The following is a 19,841-nucleotide window of genomic DNA, read 5'->3' on the forward strand; positions in this document are numbered from 1 at the left end:
GTTATTACACGGAGTCGACTTTTTAATAACGTGAGTTGAGTGTCGGCGCCAACAATGATAAAGCGCCGTCGTTTATACGAATTATCATTTTTTCCTCGCTAAATAAAGCTAAATAAAGCATCCGAACGCAGATTTATTCGCGGTCTAAATATAAATTCTTTTATCATTTATGCACTCTGCTTACAACGGAAAAACGGCAATTGCAGTGTTCCGCGTTTGTCGAACACTTCGGTGCGCTTATTAAGGGATACGATTTAGAAATTTAATGTTAATTTAGTTTTATAAAAACTTCCAACCGTATCAAAATAGCTGAATTTCGAGAATAAAAGCATGGAACGTATTTCTTCTTGAACAAAAGAATTTTTCTCATGATATTTTTTCTTTCCTTAATACCGCTAAAAATATGATCGTAAAATCTGAAGAGGCTTTTATTCAGTATAAAAATTCAAGTTTTATGCTCGAAACCCTTTTGCCGTTCCGTTTGCGCGCTCCCTGATCTTTAAGATTCTTAATGCATCGCGCGCCGTCTCTCACTCGCGTTCCGAGGAAATTCCCCACAATTTGTCGACGCCGCACGGCGCATCTCCGTTCCGTGAAAAAAAAAGCGCGAGATAAATTTATCCAAAAACCGGCTAATTGCGTATCGCGGAGTCGTATTTTTTTTTTTTTTTCTAACTTTCCGACAGCGCGCAAAAGAAATGTATACACCGCCGCGCGTACCGCCACGTGCATACACACGTGGATATTCGCAAGACCGGCCGCGATGCATCCTCCTCCCCTTCCATACCGCGTAAGAAAAAGAAAAAAAAAGGAGAGATTCGGGGAACACAAGGGAGGAAGAGAGAGTGCGACGGGCGCGCGGGAGCGAGACAGGTTCGACGAAGAGAGCGAGAGAGCGCGTGCCGCTCCAAAGCCCTATACCCGTCGGTCGAAAGAGAACTCGGTGCTCAGTGCTACGATGGTCACCAAGCGGACAGGTCGCAGCCACTCTCTCGCAGCCTCCTCCGCTTGCGGTCCACACACGGTCTCTCGTCTCCCGTCCGCCGTCTGTCCGGTCGTGCTCGTCCGACTGTGCATCGCGAGGGAAATGTGCGCGCTCGCGCGCGTACACACGTCCCGCTTAATCGCGCTTAATTAAGACGAGTCTCCGCGTCTGCGAGTCCGGAGCGCCGCGAGTTCGGCGCACTGTCATTGACCGTCTGCGCCCCTCGCACGCCCGTCATAAATCATCGAGGCGCTTTTCCGCGATGCCAAGTGAGACGCGAGAGGGAATGCGGTTCATGTAAGGATTTGTTTTCGTAGATTCGCCGTCATTTTTGCCCATCGTCGGAATCCTCGCTTCGTCTATTCGTATCAGCGCGATACGATTATCGGCTATTCGCAGGCGCCGCGCGTACGAAAGCGCTCAAGGCGGGCTTTCGAGATAGAGTGTTTTATTTGAGGCGACCAATCCTCGTCGGTGAGTGCGCGTCGACACAGAGATCAAAGGATTGATAAACGGAGTTAGAAGCAGACGAATGGGAAAAAATATCGCGTATGGGCCGAGAATACGTTAGTGGAAGGGATTCTGAATGATCCGCGCGAATCGTCGTCGCGGTGAAGAGATCGGAGCGCGTGTGCCCGTGGATGCCGGCGAGGAAAGTTCGCACGTGCTTCTGCCGCAGCCTCCCACCTCCCCGTGCGAAGCACGTGGTCGCCGCCAGAAGACTTCTTTCCACTTAACGTAAGATCAAAGACGCCAGACGTCTTAATATTGTACTTTACAGTTTATTCGCGCGTTCTTTGAAGACGCTGGAAAGACGATGCGGAAAGAATTTTAATTAAAAATACAATTTTCGAGATTAAAATTTGCGGTCTTTTTAGCAATAATCTTGAATCATTTTTTGGTTTTTTAGAATTAATATTAAATTGTGCAACAGAATATATATTTATGCACCAGAAGATATTGGGAAATTCTAAGGCTCTTTTTCGGTATTTGTCCTACAAGCAGCAGTGTGAATGGCCTCACCAGACTGCCTTGGTTAGCTGCTAGGTCAGCCGTGTAATTTCTGGGCCGTACGTAATTTAACGCAGTTGCACTTACGTCACATTATACGATTTCCGCGAATATCCACACTCCGCAGTTTGTTTGTTTCAATTGTCTGTTTCATTAAAAGGAGACGATCGTAATCTGCGTTCCGTTTTCCGCTTTAAAGAATTACGCAAGTTAATAATACTACCGCTTACAAATTTACAGATACACAGATAAAAATTAATCGTATAGAAAATGATTTTTCAAACAAAGGAAGTTTTTAAATATTCTAGTCATCACAGTTATGATTCAAACGACTGGTAAGATTGATGGCGATCGTGAATCATGAGATAAGCAAATACTAATTAAGAACAAAAAGTATTTTCTCAAGGAATATTTTTGTCAGCATTTCGGAATAAATCTGTGATAATGTAATGAGAAGGTTATCAGAATCGGTGAAAGTAATCTATATCAATGTTACATTAGTTGTAACTTTCGTTGCATTCTTGTTGATAATATTAATATTCAAGTGAAAAGTCATCGACCTGCAGCGACCGAATCTTCTGGCCACTTGCGTCAACACTGATCGATTTCGTTCAGATGCGGACGTGCCTTTCATAATGCACGAGGTATCCATTCATACTAGCCCTCTCACATAAAAATTGTGGATCGAAAGAATTTCTGAAAGGAAAACATGCAATGCTTACAAGCGAAAGCTAAACAAAAATGTACTGTTCATTAAAGATAACGTAACTCGATTAAAAAGACGTTACACTATTTTGATTGAGAAAAATATATATGTCTAAATTTTTATGCTTCAAATTAAAAATGATAAAGCAAACAATGTGGCTTCGGCCAAGTACATCGTAAAATTATACGCGACGTGCTGCATCCGGTACGCTCGTTTCATCTCCGGAAGTTTCCCGCGGCGATCAATGTCGACGGTGCTCGAATCTTCTTGCTTTATCGCTGACTTGTTTGCTGATCGATTCGCGATGAGAAATCACGCATGATAAGGCACGCTCTCGCCCGTGTTTGCGAGCGTATCAAGGGGCGTGTGTGCGCGCTCACGTACGCACGGAGACGATACTTATTGTGTGAGTAAGCCGGGGAGTGACGTGCGTTCAGTTACCCTGAAGGATCTTCATCCATTTCAGCGGATTGCCTTGTCGGAAGTATCACTCGACACGGATACTTCCTATTGTGATAAAAGGCACGCGGCGTAGATCCCGAGCTCGTATGCAACTTTTTACCCCTGACCTTTTGTCTGCAGGAAAGACCGGGTCCGAAATCTCGTCGAGCCAATATTTATTCGTTGATAAACGGATATTTGAAGCCGATGTAATAGACCCGGTATCGCGCTATAATTAATGCCGCCAGCTAGAAACGGATGGCCATTACGATAGTTTACGATACAATCTCTGTTGATATCGATATTGATTTATCGTCGGGTGAAGTCTTGAATTTACGGTTTCTCACAATTAAATTTAATTAACAAAATGTATATCTGAATGCCGATGTAGTATCCAGTATAAAATTTCGAAACACAGACTAAATCATTGTGTACATACTTTTAGTAATTTCTTTGTTCGGCTAAATCCTTGCGTTACGCGAAATGAGCGATGTTAACGAAAACAACATAGCGGCAGTGTTGCTTAATATTCCAGAATACGGCTCCCTCTCGGAAACACTACATTTAGGCCCTTAATAACAGAGTGATGTTTGCAAACTGGTTGCAGAAGAATAGAACGCTGTTCAGCATAATTCGTCCCCCTAAAAGTGGAGCACGTGCCTTCATGCATTTTTTCGAGAGCCGAACAAAGCAACAAAATATCTCCATAGTCATTCGCTCGCTCGTCCTTTTGAAGTTTGTCTATCGACAATTCCTAAACCGATTGCGTTTAAAATTCTTGCCTTTTTTTCTCAAATTTACAAAAATTTTCTCAATTTTTCAATTTCACTGTCGGTGAAATCTTTTGTCGGTAAAAAAAAAATGCGACAGATGAGAAATGCTTGTGGTGTCACGTCAGCGATCGCGGGAATTTGATTTCCATTGTGCGCGAGAACGAGGAAGAACGGTTTTATTAATCGACGCGGATCTTTGTCTCCGAAGTACGACCACCACGAAGACGACAGCTGTCAAACAGCGCGATGCGGTAGATCGTGCATATGCGCGCGCGCGCGCGCGCGCGTGTGAGTATATGAGAAAAAAACTCTGCACATCGTGTAATACGATTGCGGCGCAATTTGCCAATTTTATGCACACTTCGCGAATAATGATCGAAAGTGGAACACGTGACCGCGGCGCAGCATTGTTCGTGGCGCGACAATGGAATCGGATGTTTTGTTGGGGATAATAGAGCGCGTGGCCTACACGCTAATGAAAGGGTTGCACCTTTGAATACATCGAATGCATATATACGCGCTAGTATCTAGGGCTCAGCGGTGCTCAGATCGCGCATCCCGAGCGAGCGTGAAAGAATCCTGGGCCGAGTTTACGATCGATACGTGTTTTGCATACGAGAGCACGCGCTTTTTAAACCTCGTACAGTTTTATTTTGCATCATGCCGCTCATTGTATTTCATCGTCATGCGACAACATTAACGATAATAAAGGCATGCGCGAAATGATAAATGTTCATAATATGTAATATGTCACGCGAAAGGTTCGAAACTCTCTATATATAGGAGACGCCCGCTTCATACATTCTTTTATTATTCCCACAAGGCATTTGATGCGTAAAAAAATCATCTCTATTATGCATATTAGGCCGGCGCGCATGCAAAGTGTAGCGATGCATGAAGGATTATCTTTACTATGCATATAAACGTCGATTACGCGTCGGCGACGCGTACAGGTTCCCCGTGGCGCGTGGTTCCTGTTTTGCAATAAGAAAGACTCAAGGCTGCTCGAAGACTGCGTATCAAGGCTGCGTAATGCATATCAATGTCGAAATGAGCACCGCCGCCCCCAGACGGGGCGCATGCGACGGCGTCTATTATAACACCCTCCGTTGCGCCGAGGCCAATGTCAGAGTTCGAATGAGTGTACTTTAAAATGCCCGTAGAACAATGGGGAGGGCTGGCGTCCAGGTCTACGGGCGAAGAGAGTGTGCCACTGCACATTTGCAAGTCCCGATTGTGCGTACGCTACACGTACACGCGGATGTGCATGCGCCGCTCGCGATAGCACTCATGTGCGCGCACAATGCAGAATGGAAGAAACCAAAAGTGCGATTACCATTCAAGAGCAAGGACTGACAACTTTTCCCGCGACAGTTATCTCTCACTGTCGCTATTACTCATTGTTACGCCGCTACGTTGTCGGTCGAAGACGCGTTCGCGCATACTGGACCGAACGCCGAGAGAAACCTACTTTATGTATCGTGACCGGGTCACACTTCGAAAGAGGGAGAGAGAGAGAGAGAAAAAGAGAGAGAAATATCTTCTGCCGTTAAATATAACCGATAATAACGTGATAAAAAGTCTATTTGGAATTCTTTCGTCTTGTCATTCGGAGAACATTATTAATATTTATGACGATGGAAACGCGTATGAGGAAGTTGTTTCCCTGAAAATACACGTATCTAGAGAGAGATATCTTAATGAAAATGAGTACATTATGTCCGTTTCATGCATCTATTAAGCGTTTTATGTTAGCTTTCGTATACAACAGTGGCGTTTTGTCGCTTGGCGACATATATTATTTATTCACGTCGTTGCGTATTCCACGTTCCACATTTAGAATATCCCGTCTACGGAGCTAGTGAATGACTTCCGTTGCTTCGTAAGTGTCCGTGCCATGGGTGTGTGTTTCGCTTTATCTCCAGCTTGATGCCGGAGAACAACGTACACGACGAACGACGATTTGCTTGTGGCGTGAAAAAAAAAAACAGCTTTTCGAGTTTTCGAAAGACGAAATACATACGAAATCCGAAGGAAGGAAAAAAATTCTAATATTTTATTTTCCAACAATTGTAATATCTTTCAATCCGTTTCTCGGATGTCACGCTATACGAAAAGAGATATCAAGAAGCGAAGCGTTAATCGAAATCAATTTTTAAGAAACCGCCTTGAACAGCTTTGCAAGATCGTAAAAGCCAATCGTATCTCGAGGAAAGGTACTGTTTGCGTATAAGATTTCCGTATCCCAATAAATCTGACCTGAAGAAGCGGTTACAAGCGAGAAGTAGGTGTGACCTGCAAATATTTGCTCGACAAGGGGAAAAGGCTGAATATCCACACGGTAACCCGATCTTCGGCATTTTCCGACAACTGTAAGACAAGTTATCGGGACTGTCGGATCATTCACCCATCAGTTGTTTTTCTCATTCTCATATATGTGCGATGTTTACTACAATAAGATATGTAATGTATTTTGTCGGATTTAATAACACTTTATCTTATCCGTAAATATATCACGAATAACAGATTAACGATACGCAAGCGTGCTTTGTATATAAAATCGCATTTTTTGGGAAATAACGAATCGCGGGATTAATAACATGGCTTTCAGTCCGGATTTCTGTTAATATCGATAATATCGCTGAAACAGCGCGAATGTTATTTATATAATTTTCATTTGTTTCAGTTTGCTACAGATATATTTTATCATTAATATTATCAATAATCCTTCACGATATTACGATCACATTTCAAACCAATATATATATTTTTTAATATTTAATAACTGTTTTCATCCACTTTTATATTTAACTACATTTCATTGTTCGCTGTTCATTTTGCCGGACGCACGAAAATATTCTTCGTAGAAGACAGGCTCGACAGAGACAACGTAAATAGACGTCCTCTTTTCTAGCCAGGGAAGCCTAGTTTCGAATTAACGTTACGGCACTCGAGACGCTCCTTGATAACCAACTCTGATCCAATTCAGAACGGTTGTTTCGTATCCGTGATCGGACAGAGAAAGGCCTAAATTTATTTTTAAACGCCCGACTCACGCACGTCACGACCAAACTGGAAGGCTTCAGACATCGTTGAAATTCCAAATGATTCGCTTCTATTGCAGTCCGCTCTACGTGCCATTAAACTGACGGTTAAATCAACACTTAAATCGAAGCTTCGCTACTCTGATTATCTTAGATTGAAACATGTCCTCCGTTAATCGAAAACACTAGGGCGCGTCACTTGAGATCCGAAAAATCGCAATGTAGCAAGCTTCTCCTTGTCCGCTAATATTGTATAATAAATGTGTGAAATTCACAATTTTTATTTGAAATGCAAATAATAAAAGTTGTAAGTGAAATAAGATTAATATGTGTAAAATAGAGATAAATAAAAGTAACGAATTGATAAAAATTATATTTAAATTCGATTCAAGAATAATTATCCGGTTTTACGCGCAGACGTGTAATTGAAACTCGAAATAGCTCTGAGTTTTAAATACCGTCTGTTTGGACACGTAAAGTCGCGAGACGTCGAAACGAAACACCGATCCGCAGAAGAACGAGAGGTCAGACGGGTCAGAAACGTGTTCTCTTGTGCTCGCATGCACGTGGGCATCGTAGGGTGATTACCGTAAAAGTGCAGTGAAAGGAAGAAGGTGCGTCTTTCCGCATCCCCATTGACAGAGAAATTACATCGCGCTACATCGTATTACGTATACGTGCGGTAAAACGATACCTCAAAGTGTCGCGCCGACGGAATGCAAAACGAGCGGCGAGAGCCTCCGCTTATCGCGGCACGCAACGTAATTGATGCTGCATTTCAAATATTATTAAAATGTTATCGGGCAATTATTGGAAATTTATCGAATCTTATTTTTCGAATTCGAAAATACCGGCGTGACCGCGTAGGAAGTCAACGAGGAAGTCGTCGCGACGGGGCGGTCTTTCGCGCGCGCGTTGCTTATCGCGCTAAATCGGAACACAGGGAACCCGATGAAATACGGGCCCGTGCATCCTTCGTGCCGACTCGATATCCGCCCGATACACGTCCGATTCCGTCACCCGTGAAATAGCGCGTTCACGCCTGTTACGTCTCTATATAAGTCTTGAAACGCGCGATTAGTTATCAGCAACGACCGCTGCGGCACAAGATCAACGAGCGAGTCCGGATCGAGAGCAGGAATTTATTCATGGATCACCACGCGCGCCACGTGAACGGATAATTCTCTCTCGCGCGTCTGGTGTCCGCGCGTCTTCCCTCCTCGGTCGGCCGCGCGGCTCCTCCGCGCGATTCTTTCATCGTGAAACCAGTCGCGCGAGCAGGCCGACCGTTTAACAGGGTTGAGTTAAAATATCGCCGGTCGAACGATCGCGGGCGCCGTGAGAGCGGGCGGCGAGAGGATGCGTCTGGAGAAAGGCGGTTCGTACGCGCGGCATGCCGCGGCGTCGCGAGTCGCAGCTGTCTAGAAACGACTATTAGATGCAACGCGCGCGGCACGTGGCATCGTGTGGATTTATTCTTAGCGCAGCCTCCAAAGCTGCCACCTGAGATTCCTAAGAGGAAGGGGAAAAGCAATCGGCCGCGCTATCTAATACCACCAGATCTGCTCGAGAAAGCTGTTACGGAAAATTTCAGGCAGCGGGAGAAAAGATGTGAATGCCGTTTCGAAAATTTGCGATCCTTGAATTTAATTATCATTTCCATAAATCTCAATTCCGCAATTTACCGTGCAATTAAATATTATTTCATCGTCGTCTAAATAAAGAAGAGAATTGCTAAATTGATCGCTACATCTTGAAATTGCTCTAAAGTAACGTTCGCGTCATGTCAACCTCGACCCCTTAATGATCCTTACAAATGAATGACGAGAAGAAATAGAAGGGGGAATCCGGCGCTTGGGAGCGTGGAGGAGAGGCGAGGCGAGTTCACCCCGTGATACTCTGGAGATCGTGACTTACATCGAGTTCTGGTCATTACTCGCGAAGTTCAAGCTCAAATGCATCGTGCATTCCGGGGATTACAGGGTAAATGCACCTTAAGCATCGAATCCGCCTTCGCGTCGAATCATAATTCCACGAGAATTTATTACCGAAGCAAAGAAGACGAGACGCGTTTCTCTTCTCTACTTTTGCCTCCTCTTCGTGCGTTTGCTCTTTCTGTTTTTCCAACCAGTCTTTTTTTGTAAGATTTATCGAGCTTCGCTCGATTATAAATACTTGACTGTCGTTAATATGCACGTACTGGCAACGTAAATAGAATTGACGATCGAGTTGACGTGAAAATAATTTTTGCAATGAGATTTTTGTCGCGTAGCAGCAACTGTAACTATTTTAAACGAAAATTGTATGTGGAACTAAAAAAAGATTTATTGTCGATAATTGAATTCTAATCGAATCCGCTCCCAATTTTCTACATTACAGATCAGGATTCAATTTTGTTGCGATAAAGCCCGGTTTTTCTCGCCAATAACGTCAGAAACAAAAATTTGCATACAGCGCGCAGCACACAACACAAATGATGCGCGTAACGCGCGTTTTATCGGAGCGGCCGCTTAAAACGCCAGCTGGAACCAAGTGCTCTCTCGCGCTCGAGCTCACCTCGTAAGCTGTAAAAGAGCGACGAACGTGCATAACTTTGCCCTAGCCATCTTTCCGCGCGAGAGCCCCGACGTGACGCCGCGCTCGCGTACGAGTGCTACCGTCGTGCGACAAATGGTCATTTTTGAAAAAAAAAAGAAGAAAGAACAGCGGCCCAGACAACTATGAAATACGACGGACAAATTGGCCGGTTGCTTTAGACGGCCACAGTTGGATATACGGTATTCATAGCCACTTGACCCGAATGCGCGCGCGAAAGTGGGCGCGGGGTGGCGGCACGAGGGCGCGCGTGGTAGCCTAATAAAACGTAAAATACGGGATGTAAGTCGTATTTCACGGCTCTCCTTTCGCGCATTCCGCCACCCTCCTCGGATCGCCGAGGAGTGGACATATCTGCCAGCTGTCTCCGCTCTTACCGTTTGTCTTCCCGTTTCCTTCCGCGTGTCTCGCCGCGCCGTGCTTTTGATCGCGCATACGCGCGTGTCGCAAGAGTAAATCAACACTGAAAACTCACGTTCGAATTATCGGCTAACGCGAAACGAATAGAAATGGCGAGAGAGGATACCCCGCGTCACTATCACTTCCTTTTTTCGACCGAATCGGGACTGAATCGCTTTCAGCTGTGAACACGAACGCGTCGAAAAATTTCCGTTTGTCACGTCGTGGCGCTGACGCGATGAAAGAGATAAAGGCGAGGGGACGATAAAAAGAGTCTTTTTTTCCAATGCTTTCAATTGTCTAATTTGAATTGTTGAATTTAAACTAGCACTACAAATTTTTTGAAACAGTACAAGTGATATTTTAATGATCACTAATTTCGACACAAGCGTATCAAATTCGTATTCAGATTGATGTGAATAATGCTTAATTAGAATGATTTAGATGGAAAATACTGGGAGACAGTGAAAAAGATTGAAAGGCGGCTTTCAATTTTGTCAGATTAATCGTAAAAGTATCGCACGCGAGTCGCCAAATTTCCGGAGAACCGACGGCAAAGAGAAAGGAAAATAGCACGGTTTTCCGGAAATAGTAATGAAATAGCGTTGCGAGAAACCAGAAGCTCGCGAGTTGAAATTAAACTTTCTAATGAATGAACCGTAGTCTTGGGTGAGTAATGTAACGCGCCGCAGTCGCGCGTATATACGCGCGTATAATTGATGGCTGCGAGTTTAAAGACAACTTTGCACGATTAAGCAACGTGAACGCGATACGAGCTATTCGTGTTTGAAGAATGGGGAAATGTCCCGGCAGAATTTGTAGAGCTCTCGTTAAGCCGCGAGCTTTTGAATTCCAAGCGCAAGCTGAGGACAAAGTTTTCGAAGGTTTTTCACGACACCCGGAGATTTTCTCGAGTGTGTCGGTCATTAGGTGTTTTCAAGAAATGCATCCTCGAGGCGGCTTTCTTCAGCGACGTGCCAAACCGGCTCGCGGCGCATGAAAGAATCTTTCGCTTAGAGAAATTCCACAAAGCGTTTCACGCGCGTTTTATTACGGCACTTTTGTATTTCGACACTTCTGCAAGCGGCACGAGTTTTAGATGAGGAGTGACAGCTTGCACGGAAGTAATGATATCCCGGTGTTCATTTTGCCGCCTTGTGTTTTCGCACAAGGCAAGGATGCTTACGCTAATGAAATCTGTTCGTGAAAGATCCCCTCGTAAAGAATGCCGAGATAAAAAGCCCTGACGAAATTAAAAGCTGCGCGACCTCTCGAACCTTGACGTGCGCAGCATGCGAAGCATGTAACGCCTTAAAATAATCTAATGAGTGTGCCATTATTATTTAAATTTAATTCAAAACGATTAAACGTTCTCCTAGTTCTCTTCGATCTTTGTTCTAAAATTTTTTTCTCACAGAATTAAAAATTCTATGTAACTATACAAGGATTATTTCAAGAGGATGCGTTTGTTTATTTTGTGAAAGAGATATGTAATAGCGTCGGAACGAGAAACGTCGAGGCGGTAGCGTGTGTTGCGCAGTTCCACTGTAATTTGTCGTAATTGTAGCGCGTGAATTAGCGCGCTTACACGCCGGCGTGTACACGACGGCTTAAGCCGTATCATGGATACCAAGATAATGCGTAAGAAATGTTGGATCACGCAAATCAACTGTGTATAAGCACGTACGTAGATGCGCTTTTTACGTCGCATAAGTATCCGCGCCCGTGTGATGTGTAAACGTCGCATGCGGATTAATCATCAAATCTACCTGATGTTTGCGCCGTAAGTGATACGTTACATACGATTGCACGTTTCATCGCCTATGCATACAACCATGAATCACACGGACGCTGCGTTAAACTTTTTTCTCGACTCTTATAAAGTTTAATCCAGAATTATTAAATTCCTAAGTTAAGGATGATTACGTCAAGTTGATAAAATCCAGCGACTTTCGTAAAAATAAAAAGAAAAAAAGGTAAAAGGAAATTTCAGAGGAGCTTATGAAAAAAAAAAAAAAAAAAAATCCTTTCCTCGTTACAGTCTCCGCGTATATCTTCGGCCGCGACGTGTATACAATTTAAGCTCGTAGTACACCGCGTTATTATTCCGCCGCTCATTCCCGGCGCAGTGATAAAATTCTAATCGCGCGGTTATATACAGCCCGATTCTGTGTGCACTTCCTTCCCGCTCGTAGAGATCGCTCCGCAGATTCTCCCATTTATTTCGCCTCGGTCGGGGCACGGAGCTTCTCGTCTTATCGCAAAAATCAGTAATTAAGTTACGTTTCCCTCGGTACACCCTCTTGAACGAACGCGCCGCGATGGAACGATTTCGAAACGGCAGCGGCCAACCCTCTTTAGCTCGCGGCGCAGCAACCATTCTTCGCAGCGAGCGGCGGCGGAGCGGGGGGGGGGGGGGCATCTCTTATTAAATCTCGGCACGAAATTATTATTAAGCATCGTGCACTATCCGCAGGATCCGCCGTAAGATCCTGCGCCGGGCGCGCGCGTTTCAGGCTCACTCGCGATTATAAATGTTCTTAGACGATACGTGCTTCGCGCCGAGTTACGTCAAGTTTGCCACACGCGAGGGATTTATTAATTTCCGGATTACTCCGCTCCGCGGTTTCCGTCTTCTCGCCGTACAAACGCGATTTCAATTAATCAATATCGAGCAGCACAATTTCCTCCCAGCCGGGCTAAATGCAGCGACGTTAGATTATAAATTCAGGCGCGAGCGCGAGTGTTTTCGCCGGCGTGCTTTTACCCGCCGCCGCGCTTGCCGTTCAATTAGCCGCGCAGCGATGGCGATGCAAAAAGGGCCGTTTTAGTCTCGTTATCTTTGGTCCTGCATTTACAAAGAAAAAGAGCGGTCAAAGCGGAATTTATAGTACGAAGCGTTTTAACGACGTTTTTACGCCGCTCCGCTTTGGCAAGATAAATTGCGGAGCCGACGTTCGCGACTCGTGTCCGTTTTTATCGATATTCCGATATTCCATGAAATATTTTCTATTACCATCTCGAGAATCCTAATAACGAAAATATTATACAAACCAGCGACATTCGAATTATTGTTTGCGCGCAAAAATCTCGCGTTTGCAGTCACGTCGCGCCATAATCATTTTCCCCGAGCATATTCTCCGAGATACGAAGGGAAAAAAGCTATCGTCCATTCTTCCTTATTTTCGCTTCTTCGCGCGATACGTTTTTTTTTACGACGATGCGAATGGAGCGGAAGTTAGTGTAACACACCGCACAGTTCGAACTATCCGCAAACTCTATTCCAGCATGATCGTCCTCGTGGAATCCCCTGGCGTATCTCGAGATATTGATTTTGCGACACGATTTGCCGGGGATGCCCACAGCGCCGCACACACTCGGAAAATAAATCCGCGAACGGAATCCAGGAAGAGGAAGGAAATGTGAGAAATCGCATTTGGTAGGTTCTATAGAACTTATCTGCCATCTTGTCGATTATTGAAAATCGGCTAACTCATTCGTCATGTTGGCCTGCCGGGAGGTATGTAGGTAACCCGGGGAGGGGAGATAGCGTTAAGAGAAGAGCGGCGAGGGAGGAAAGGAATGACAAAGTGAAATAGACTAATCGGAGATTCGACGGCGAGAGTAAAAAGAAACCGCAAATCCCGAGCGATTGGTAACTCGCATGAATAATCAAGAGGCTCGCATTAAGTGGAGAACATTCGCGCCGTTCGCCATCGCTTCCTTATTGATTTTCGCTGATGTACTTCGCTATCAGCGCTCATATCGCCGTTTGATGCCGGCTAAGGCGATTATTTGCTCATCAGGGGATGTTTAAAATATATTCACAGCTTGAGACATCGAACAGTCTGGGGAAAAATCACTGGCAATTTATGTTAAATAAAGAATCTGTCGTCTGAAAAAAATCTGTTTGAAAATCGCGTGTTTGTTGAAAAAATATTTTCGTGGGAATTGAAAATATTTTCTTCGCCACAACGTTCCGCCTCCTGTGGATGTTATGTACGCCTTCCTTCGGCTCGCCGGGGAACAGCTTCCAGCGAGCGTTTGCTGACAGCGTGCAAAATTTTGTCAGGCAAAACCAGTTCGCCGTAAATCACGAAAGGCGTGAACGGCGCGACGGTTCTCGAACGACTGTTATAATTCACGCGATTGCGCGATATCGGAAAGTCTCCGTGAGTCGCTCCGGGTATCTAATGTCGTCTTAAATATACATACTGTGAGCGGCACCAATGAGACAGGCCTTCCGAGTCTAAGCTGTCAGAGAAATCGGATCGCGCCCCCCCACGTCAGGTGTATATAAATAAACAATGAAAAGGATACGCCAGCGGGTTAACAGATCTCCGATCTTAATGGAGGGAGCGCTTAACGATGATTTAGATAGAGTCATTTTACGGTGGCCTGATCTAACGATTACACGAAGCCCGGTTTCACATTTTCCGTTTCAAGGTTACACGCTTATTACACACCCGCCGACTATTCGCCATCGTCCGTTTAATATATTCATATGGAACCAATAATCAGTCTATATATACATAATTAAAGTGTACCATTAAATTTAATTAAACTATAATTAAATTCACAGCGAGTGATTGAATTTACCGGCGCTCGCACGTGTCGATTAATCACCGTGTTCTGCAAAAAGGCTGTAAGAGCAGTAGTAGAAAAAAGAAATAACGCCGAACATTTCTCTCGGATTTAATGAAAAGGAGGCAATTTAAGGGTCGAGCTTTTTAAGGGACGAGCGCTTTGAGAGCGCTCTAAAGGAAATTCGCCGGTATTAAGGCCGACGTCCATATTGATGAAGGTCCTCGAACAATAACGGGACGATCGTTAAATCCGAACGAGCGTAATAAAGCGACCGTCTGATACGCGTAAACCCGAGTTATCGCGCGCGTTCACTCTCATATCTCTCTCGCCAAGTTGATCGGTATATTTCAACACACGCGCCGCGATTATCCTCGCACGATTATCGAAACGCATAAAACGCGAGTAACGTTTCCAGCCGCTAAATATTAACGCAAACCATGTGATTGCGTATCGTTCGCACTTCCATGTATTTAATGCGCCCTTAAGCCGTTCGGCGTCTTTTCGTCATTCGCTCCAACGAGCTTCACGCGATAGCCGAAACGACAGCTCTCACAGAAGCGGATCTTTTAAGCCGCCCGACTACTGCCTAGACGACTTGCACCCAAGTCCGTAAGATAATACAAATGATTGACGGTCCACTCCCAGCCCCAAAAGGGTAGCTAATGATTCTGTGGTCGGCGGACTGGAAGAGAGAGAAAGGGCGAACGAGAAAGTGTACTATCAGCAGAAAGAAAGTTTCACGATAAAAATATCAGTCGTGCGAAGTGAACTTTCTTGTCGGAGGGAAGACAAAAGACAAATTGCTTGAGTCTCTCGATGATATAGCAAGTTTTAAAAAAATAAGTTCAAAAAAACTGTATATGGTGGAATTTTTGTAGACAAGAGAAATAATTGCGCACAGCAAAATACAAGTTCGATTAAATCGAGTGGTTTTTTTATCAATCGTTATTTGCATTTTTTGTTGCAGGTAACAACGATACCGGACGAGGGCGAGGACAATTTTAAAATGCCCAGGGCTTCCGTGGTACACATGGCATCGACGGCGACGAGACCGCAGCACATGTCACAGGTACGTACACTCTCATTTGTTAATTGATTGGAGATTTCAAGTTTCGCGATTCAAAAAATTCAGCAAACGCGGAAAGCTTTTCGCATTGCATACGTAAAATATAATTTATGCGTTCGATAAAGAAAATTTAAAGCACTTCACGCGCCAAGCGTTGCACGCGAATGTGGAGAATTTATGCGTTAAAGATATGAAACAATATACGGAAGATGTGACTTTCGCATATCTAATTTTCGCGACTCGCAGCAGCCAAATTTATGACGACTGTGAGTATATTTTTATTCGGCGCGAGCGCGTAATATTTCTCCAGCAATTTTTGCTCTCCGCCGCGCGCGTGAAAAGTTCTTAAATAATTTGGCGGGCGGGGCGATGAATCTTTTCTCCTTGGCAAGAGGCCATATTGATATGCAAACATCTAAGATAGCACCGAGCGTAATTGAGCGGTCCGGTTTAAAACGGATATCGAGCATGGAGGCCATTCGGGGGAAGACCGTCGCCCGCACACTCGCATGCACACTCGATGCGCACTCAACGCAACACCGGTCGACCATCCTCATAATCGTATAAGCGGGACGACTTTTAAAGCTCGTTTCTCCTCTCCCTTTTCTCTCCGCGCCTTCATCCGTGGTCGACTAATAGTTTTAAGCTAATGGCTCCCCCGGCTAACTTCGACCAGGCTGATGCATATCCCCGGCTCGCGCGCGCTTACGGAACTGCCCGAGTATTCACACGGCTTGATGCAAACGAGCTTTTAACGTCGTGTCCGCGTGCGCGCGCTAGAGAAGGAGGAGGGAAAAAGCGCGTATACGCGAGGAAAAACGTCGGAAAAAATAGCGCCACATGTGATTCGGAGGCTGGGATGAATTTCTCACGTTCAAAAGACGCCGCGTCGCGCGCGACGATTGTCTATTTCTTTCAGCTCGTTAAAATCCCTCGTCTCGCGCCATTAATGGGAATCTCAGTCGGCGGACGGTATCGCGATATACGCAACCGACGTGCGCAGATAAATGCCGCTCGTATACTCGTAACGTATCTCATAAGCCGTAATTAATATTCCAAATTCTGCGCCACCGTTCTAACAACCGGGAAACGTTATCGGCGCTCATTACCGTGCCCACGTTTTCCTGAATGCGCTATTCATCGCGCGGCCCCCGATAATTAGTCGAAGAAAGCGACTCTGACGAGCGGCGCTCGTAAACTTATGTCCATTACCGCTGTTGCCGCTCGCGCTCGCCGCATTATACAAATAATTTAAACTGACAGCATCCGACGCATTCTCCGTGAGTTCGCTCGCGTCTCCGAGAACTTGGATCGATGACGCTGTTCAAAGTTGTTAAAGAAATTAATGTTGGACTTGATAATACAATCCTGAAATTAGTGTAAAATCGCAACTATTGTGACGGATAATTTCACACCGTCTTTTTACAATTCACGTTATCAATTGATAAGGTGTGTACAGAGTTACGTTTCAAGCTGCGTTATAATTTCGCACGCGGACAACGGGCGTGGAAAGACAAAGCGAAAAAAGAAAGACGAAGGTCTAATTGCAAAGCGGCGCTCGAGACGACCCACGCATTATTGTCCGACAGAGACGACGGATATCGTGCCTCGATATCATGAAGCGATAGAAAGGTTACACAGCGCGACACGTCTAATCGCGTAATACTGTTTACGCTCGCTCCTAATGGCGGACGAGATAATTGAAAATGCATGTAAATTTATGTGGGATCGGCGGCGCCGCTTGAAATTCCTTATCGAACGCACGCTCGTCGTCCCGCTCGTCACGAATATGAGTTACGATGGGTCATCGCATTAAAATCGTACTACCAGCACTCTCGCGTCGTGCGTACACGCTGAAATTATACGTTTCTATCGACGAAAGGTCAGAGTTTAATTCGAAATATCGTCGAATTTTTGTAACAGATTTTATATTAATGAAGAGGACTTTATAGACAGTATGCATGTGTACGTTTTGTGGGGCGAGATAAGTGGCACTCGATCGTTTAATATTTACAAGTAGATGAACCAATTAATTATATATTGATGAACAAATTACGGTAAAAATTCTTCGGTAGAAAATCTTTAGTGGGAATTTTCGCGTGGGATTAAAAAGTTGAGAGTACAAAAGTCGCACAATATCTTCTGGTTCACATTTGCAATGCATTCTCGAAGCATAAGGACGGGAATTGCGCAATATTTTAGTCACACCCTATATCTGTACGCGTGACGTACTGCAATTACCTCATAATAAGTTTTTTTCACTCGTCTGACCCACATCTTACAAAACTAACTAACGAATGGGAATCGGAATATCAACGAGACAAGTCGGTGCATTCAGAGGTTTGTTCACCGCGAAAAATAAAAGTACCCTTGCGCATATTTTCTTACGTCATTGCCACAAGATCGCGAATGCTGAGCGTGCGTGCGGAGAAGTGCTGAAAAGGGACTCGCAGTGATAAGGATAAAAACAAGAGTTTAACGAGTCAGCGAAAAAGCAGTCGCGAATTTCGTAGAACAATATTGTTCTCGTGAGATATTTTCGCCGCTAGAAGAGAGAAACGCTAATTTCGAATGCAGCTGAAATTTTCATAAATCTCTCCGAGGTTCGCGTGAATTTATCCCTCGCGAAATTATATCGTTGTTTATTCGGGAAAACGGGAACGGCGCTCGCGGTTGCACACGCGGAATGCACGCGAGAGGAACTTATGCGCACATATTGTTACGCGAAGGATACATATAATGTCGATGTACGTGTGCTGTCGCGGTGCTTTGAAATAGCCGGTGTACATGTGTACGTGTGTACGTACATGAGCACGGGCCACGCGGATGTTTAGTATTCCCCGCGAGGGGCCAAGCCCGGCTTTCAATTTGCGGCTGGCAATTTGTTCGCCGGTTGCACCCCGTGGCGGTACGAATTCGCGATGCGCGCGCTCCAGATATGCATTGCTAGAGCATCGCGGCGCAAGGCGGATAAATATATACCTAAGCGTATCGTTTTTCCAGATAATTCAGCATCATGACATGTTAATAAATAGATGGATTCGATAAAAAGAAAACAAAATATGCTACGCAAGCGGCAGTCACCTACTTCGATAAATCTGACACTGTGACCTTTCGCCGATATGATTCCTCTGTTGATGTTCCTCGGATAGTGAACGACATACGTGACACTCGTTGAAAGAGCGAATAGCGTCAAGTACGTGCGAAAAATACGTGTATCGGAAAGTAAATTATCGTGACGCGGAAACGATGGGTTCTAATTTCGAATGCTACGAAACGCAATAATAGTGCAAATCGATAAATACTCCGAGACGATCGTCCGTCGTTCAATTCGGCGATCCTGACATTGTTCGCAGGCGAAATTCACTATCGAATAAAAACCGATAGAAGAAAATGCGAAAAGCGTCTTTCATCTTAAGAAAAAATTTATAGTGTAAATGTAATTTGCTATGTAAATTTTGTAAATAAATTCTGTAAGACAGATAAATAATCGTAAATAATTTTTATGTATTTAAATTCAATGGAACGTAATATCAGTCATCGAGTTATCAGTTGCGATCGCGAATTAATATACGTCATACAAATAGAAATATCTTGCAAAGAAAGAGCGATTTTAGATTATTATTACGACTCTCTTTCATGTCGCTTCGAACTCTACGATCTTTATAAAGCGGTACGCGTACGCGAAAAGAGCGAAGTAAAAGGTGTATTCATACACGCGTAAATTCACTCACTCGCCGACGTAAATGAACGAAGTTGACGTCCAGCAGTGCGTTGCACCGCGTTTCTGCATGAATTCTTTAATGTCGGCGTAAAAAGGCGCAATTCACGCGCGAGTTCACCAAAGCCTGTTTATCTGGCGTAGGTTCTGGCGACCCTGGCACTATCAATGGGAACTCTTTCCTCCGGCTTGGCCAAGGGTTACACCTCGCCAGCATTGGATTCCATATTGGATAACCAGCCGCCCCATCTCTATCAATCGTCCAACAACGACACATGGTAAGAATTTGTGAATACACGAAATAAATTATACAAGAAAAAAATTGGCTAAAAACACACTCGACTGACATATGTCATTGCAATCGGCAAGAATTGATCGCGTGAAGTAATATCGGATTTCACGATTTGAAACATCGGCAAACGCGGACAGTTAAATCCGGAGCTTTCCGCCCAGCTTACTCGGGCGTTACGCTCCTGGTAGCTAATTCCGGGATGCCACGTACTGTGACAACTC

The 19,841-nt window shown here is 44.6% G+C and overlaps 2 protein-coding genes across 5 annotated transcripts in view; one reads left to right on the forward strand and one right to left on the reverse strand.

Moving 5' to 3' along the window:
• Positions 1-19,841, reverse strand: part of MED20 (Mediator complex subunit 20) — an 84,413-nt gene that overhangs the window by 54,983 nt on the left and 9,589 nt on the right. The window lies entirely within an intron of this gene.
• Positions 1-19,841, forward strand: part of LOC105673404 (facilitated trehalose transporter Tret1-like) — a 69,475-nt gene that overhangs the window by 41,196 nt on the left and 8,438 nt on the right. For 3 of the 4 annotated variants that reach the window (XM_012369013.2, XM_067353187.1, XM_012369011.2), the window contains 2 exons: positions 15,509-15,610; positions 19,473-19,606. In XM_012369013.2, the coding sequence (XP_012224436.1) occupies positions 15,509-15,610; positions 19,473-19,606 (236 nt within the window). Of the gene's footprint in view, positions 1-734; positions 1,724-15,508; positions 15,611-19,472; positions 19,607-19,841 lie in introns of those variants that run through there. The other variant, XM_012369014.2, reaches the window with a different exon arrangement.

The sequence above is a fragment of the Linepithema humile genome, chromosome 4, assembly GCF_040581485.1.
Source record: "Linepithema humile isolate Giens D197 chromosome 4, Lhum_UNIL_v1.0, whole genome shotgun sequence".
NCBI classification, from domain to species: domain Eukaryota; kingdom Metazoa; phylum Arthropoda; class Insecta; order Hymenoptera; family Formicidae; genus Linepithema; species Linepithema humile.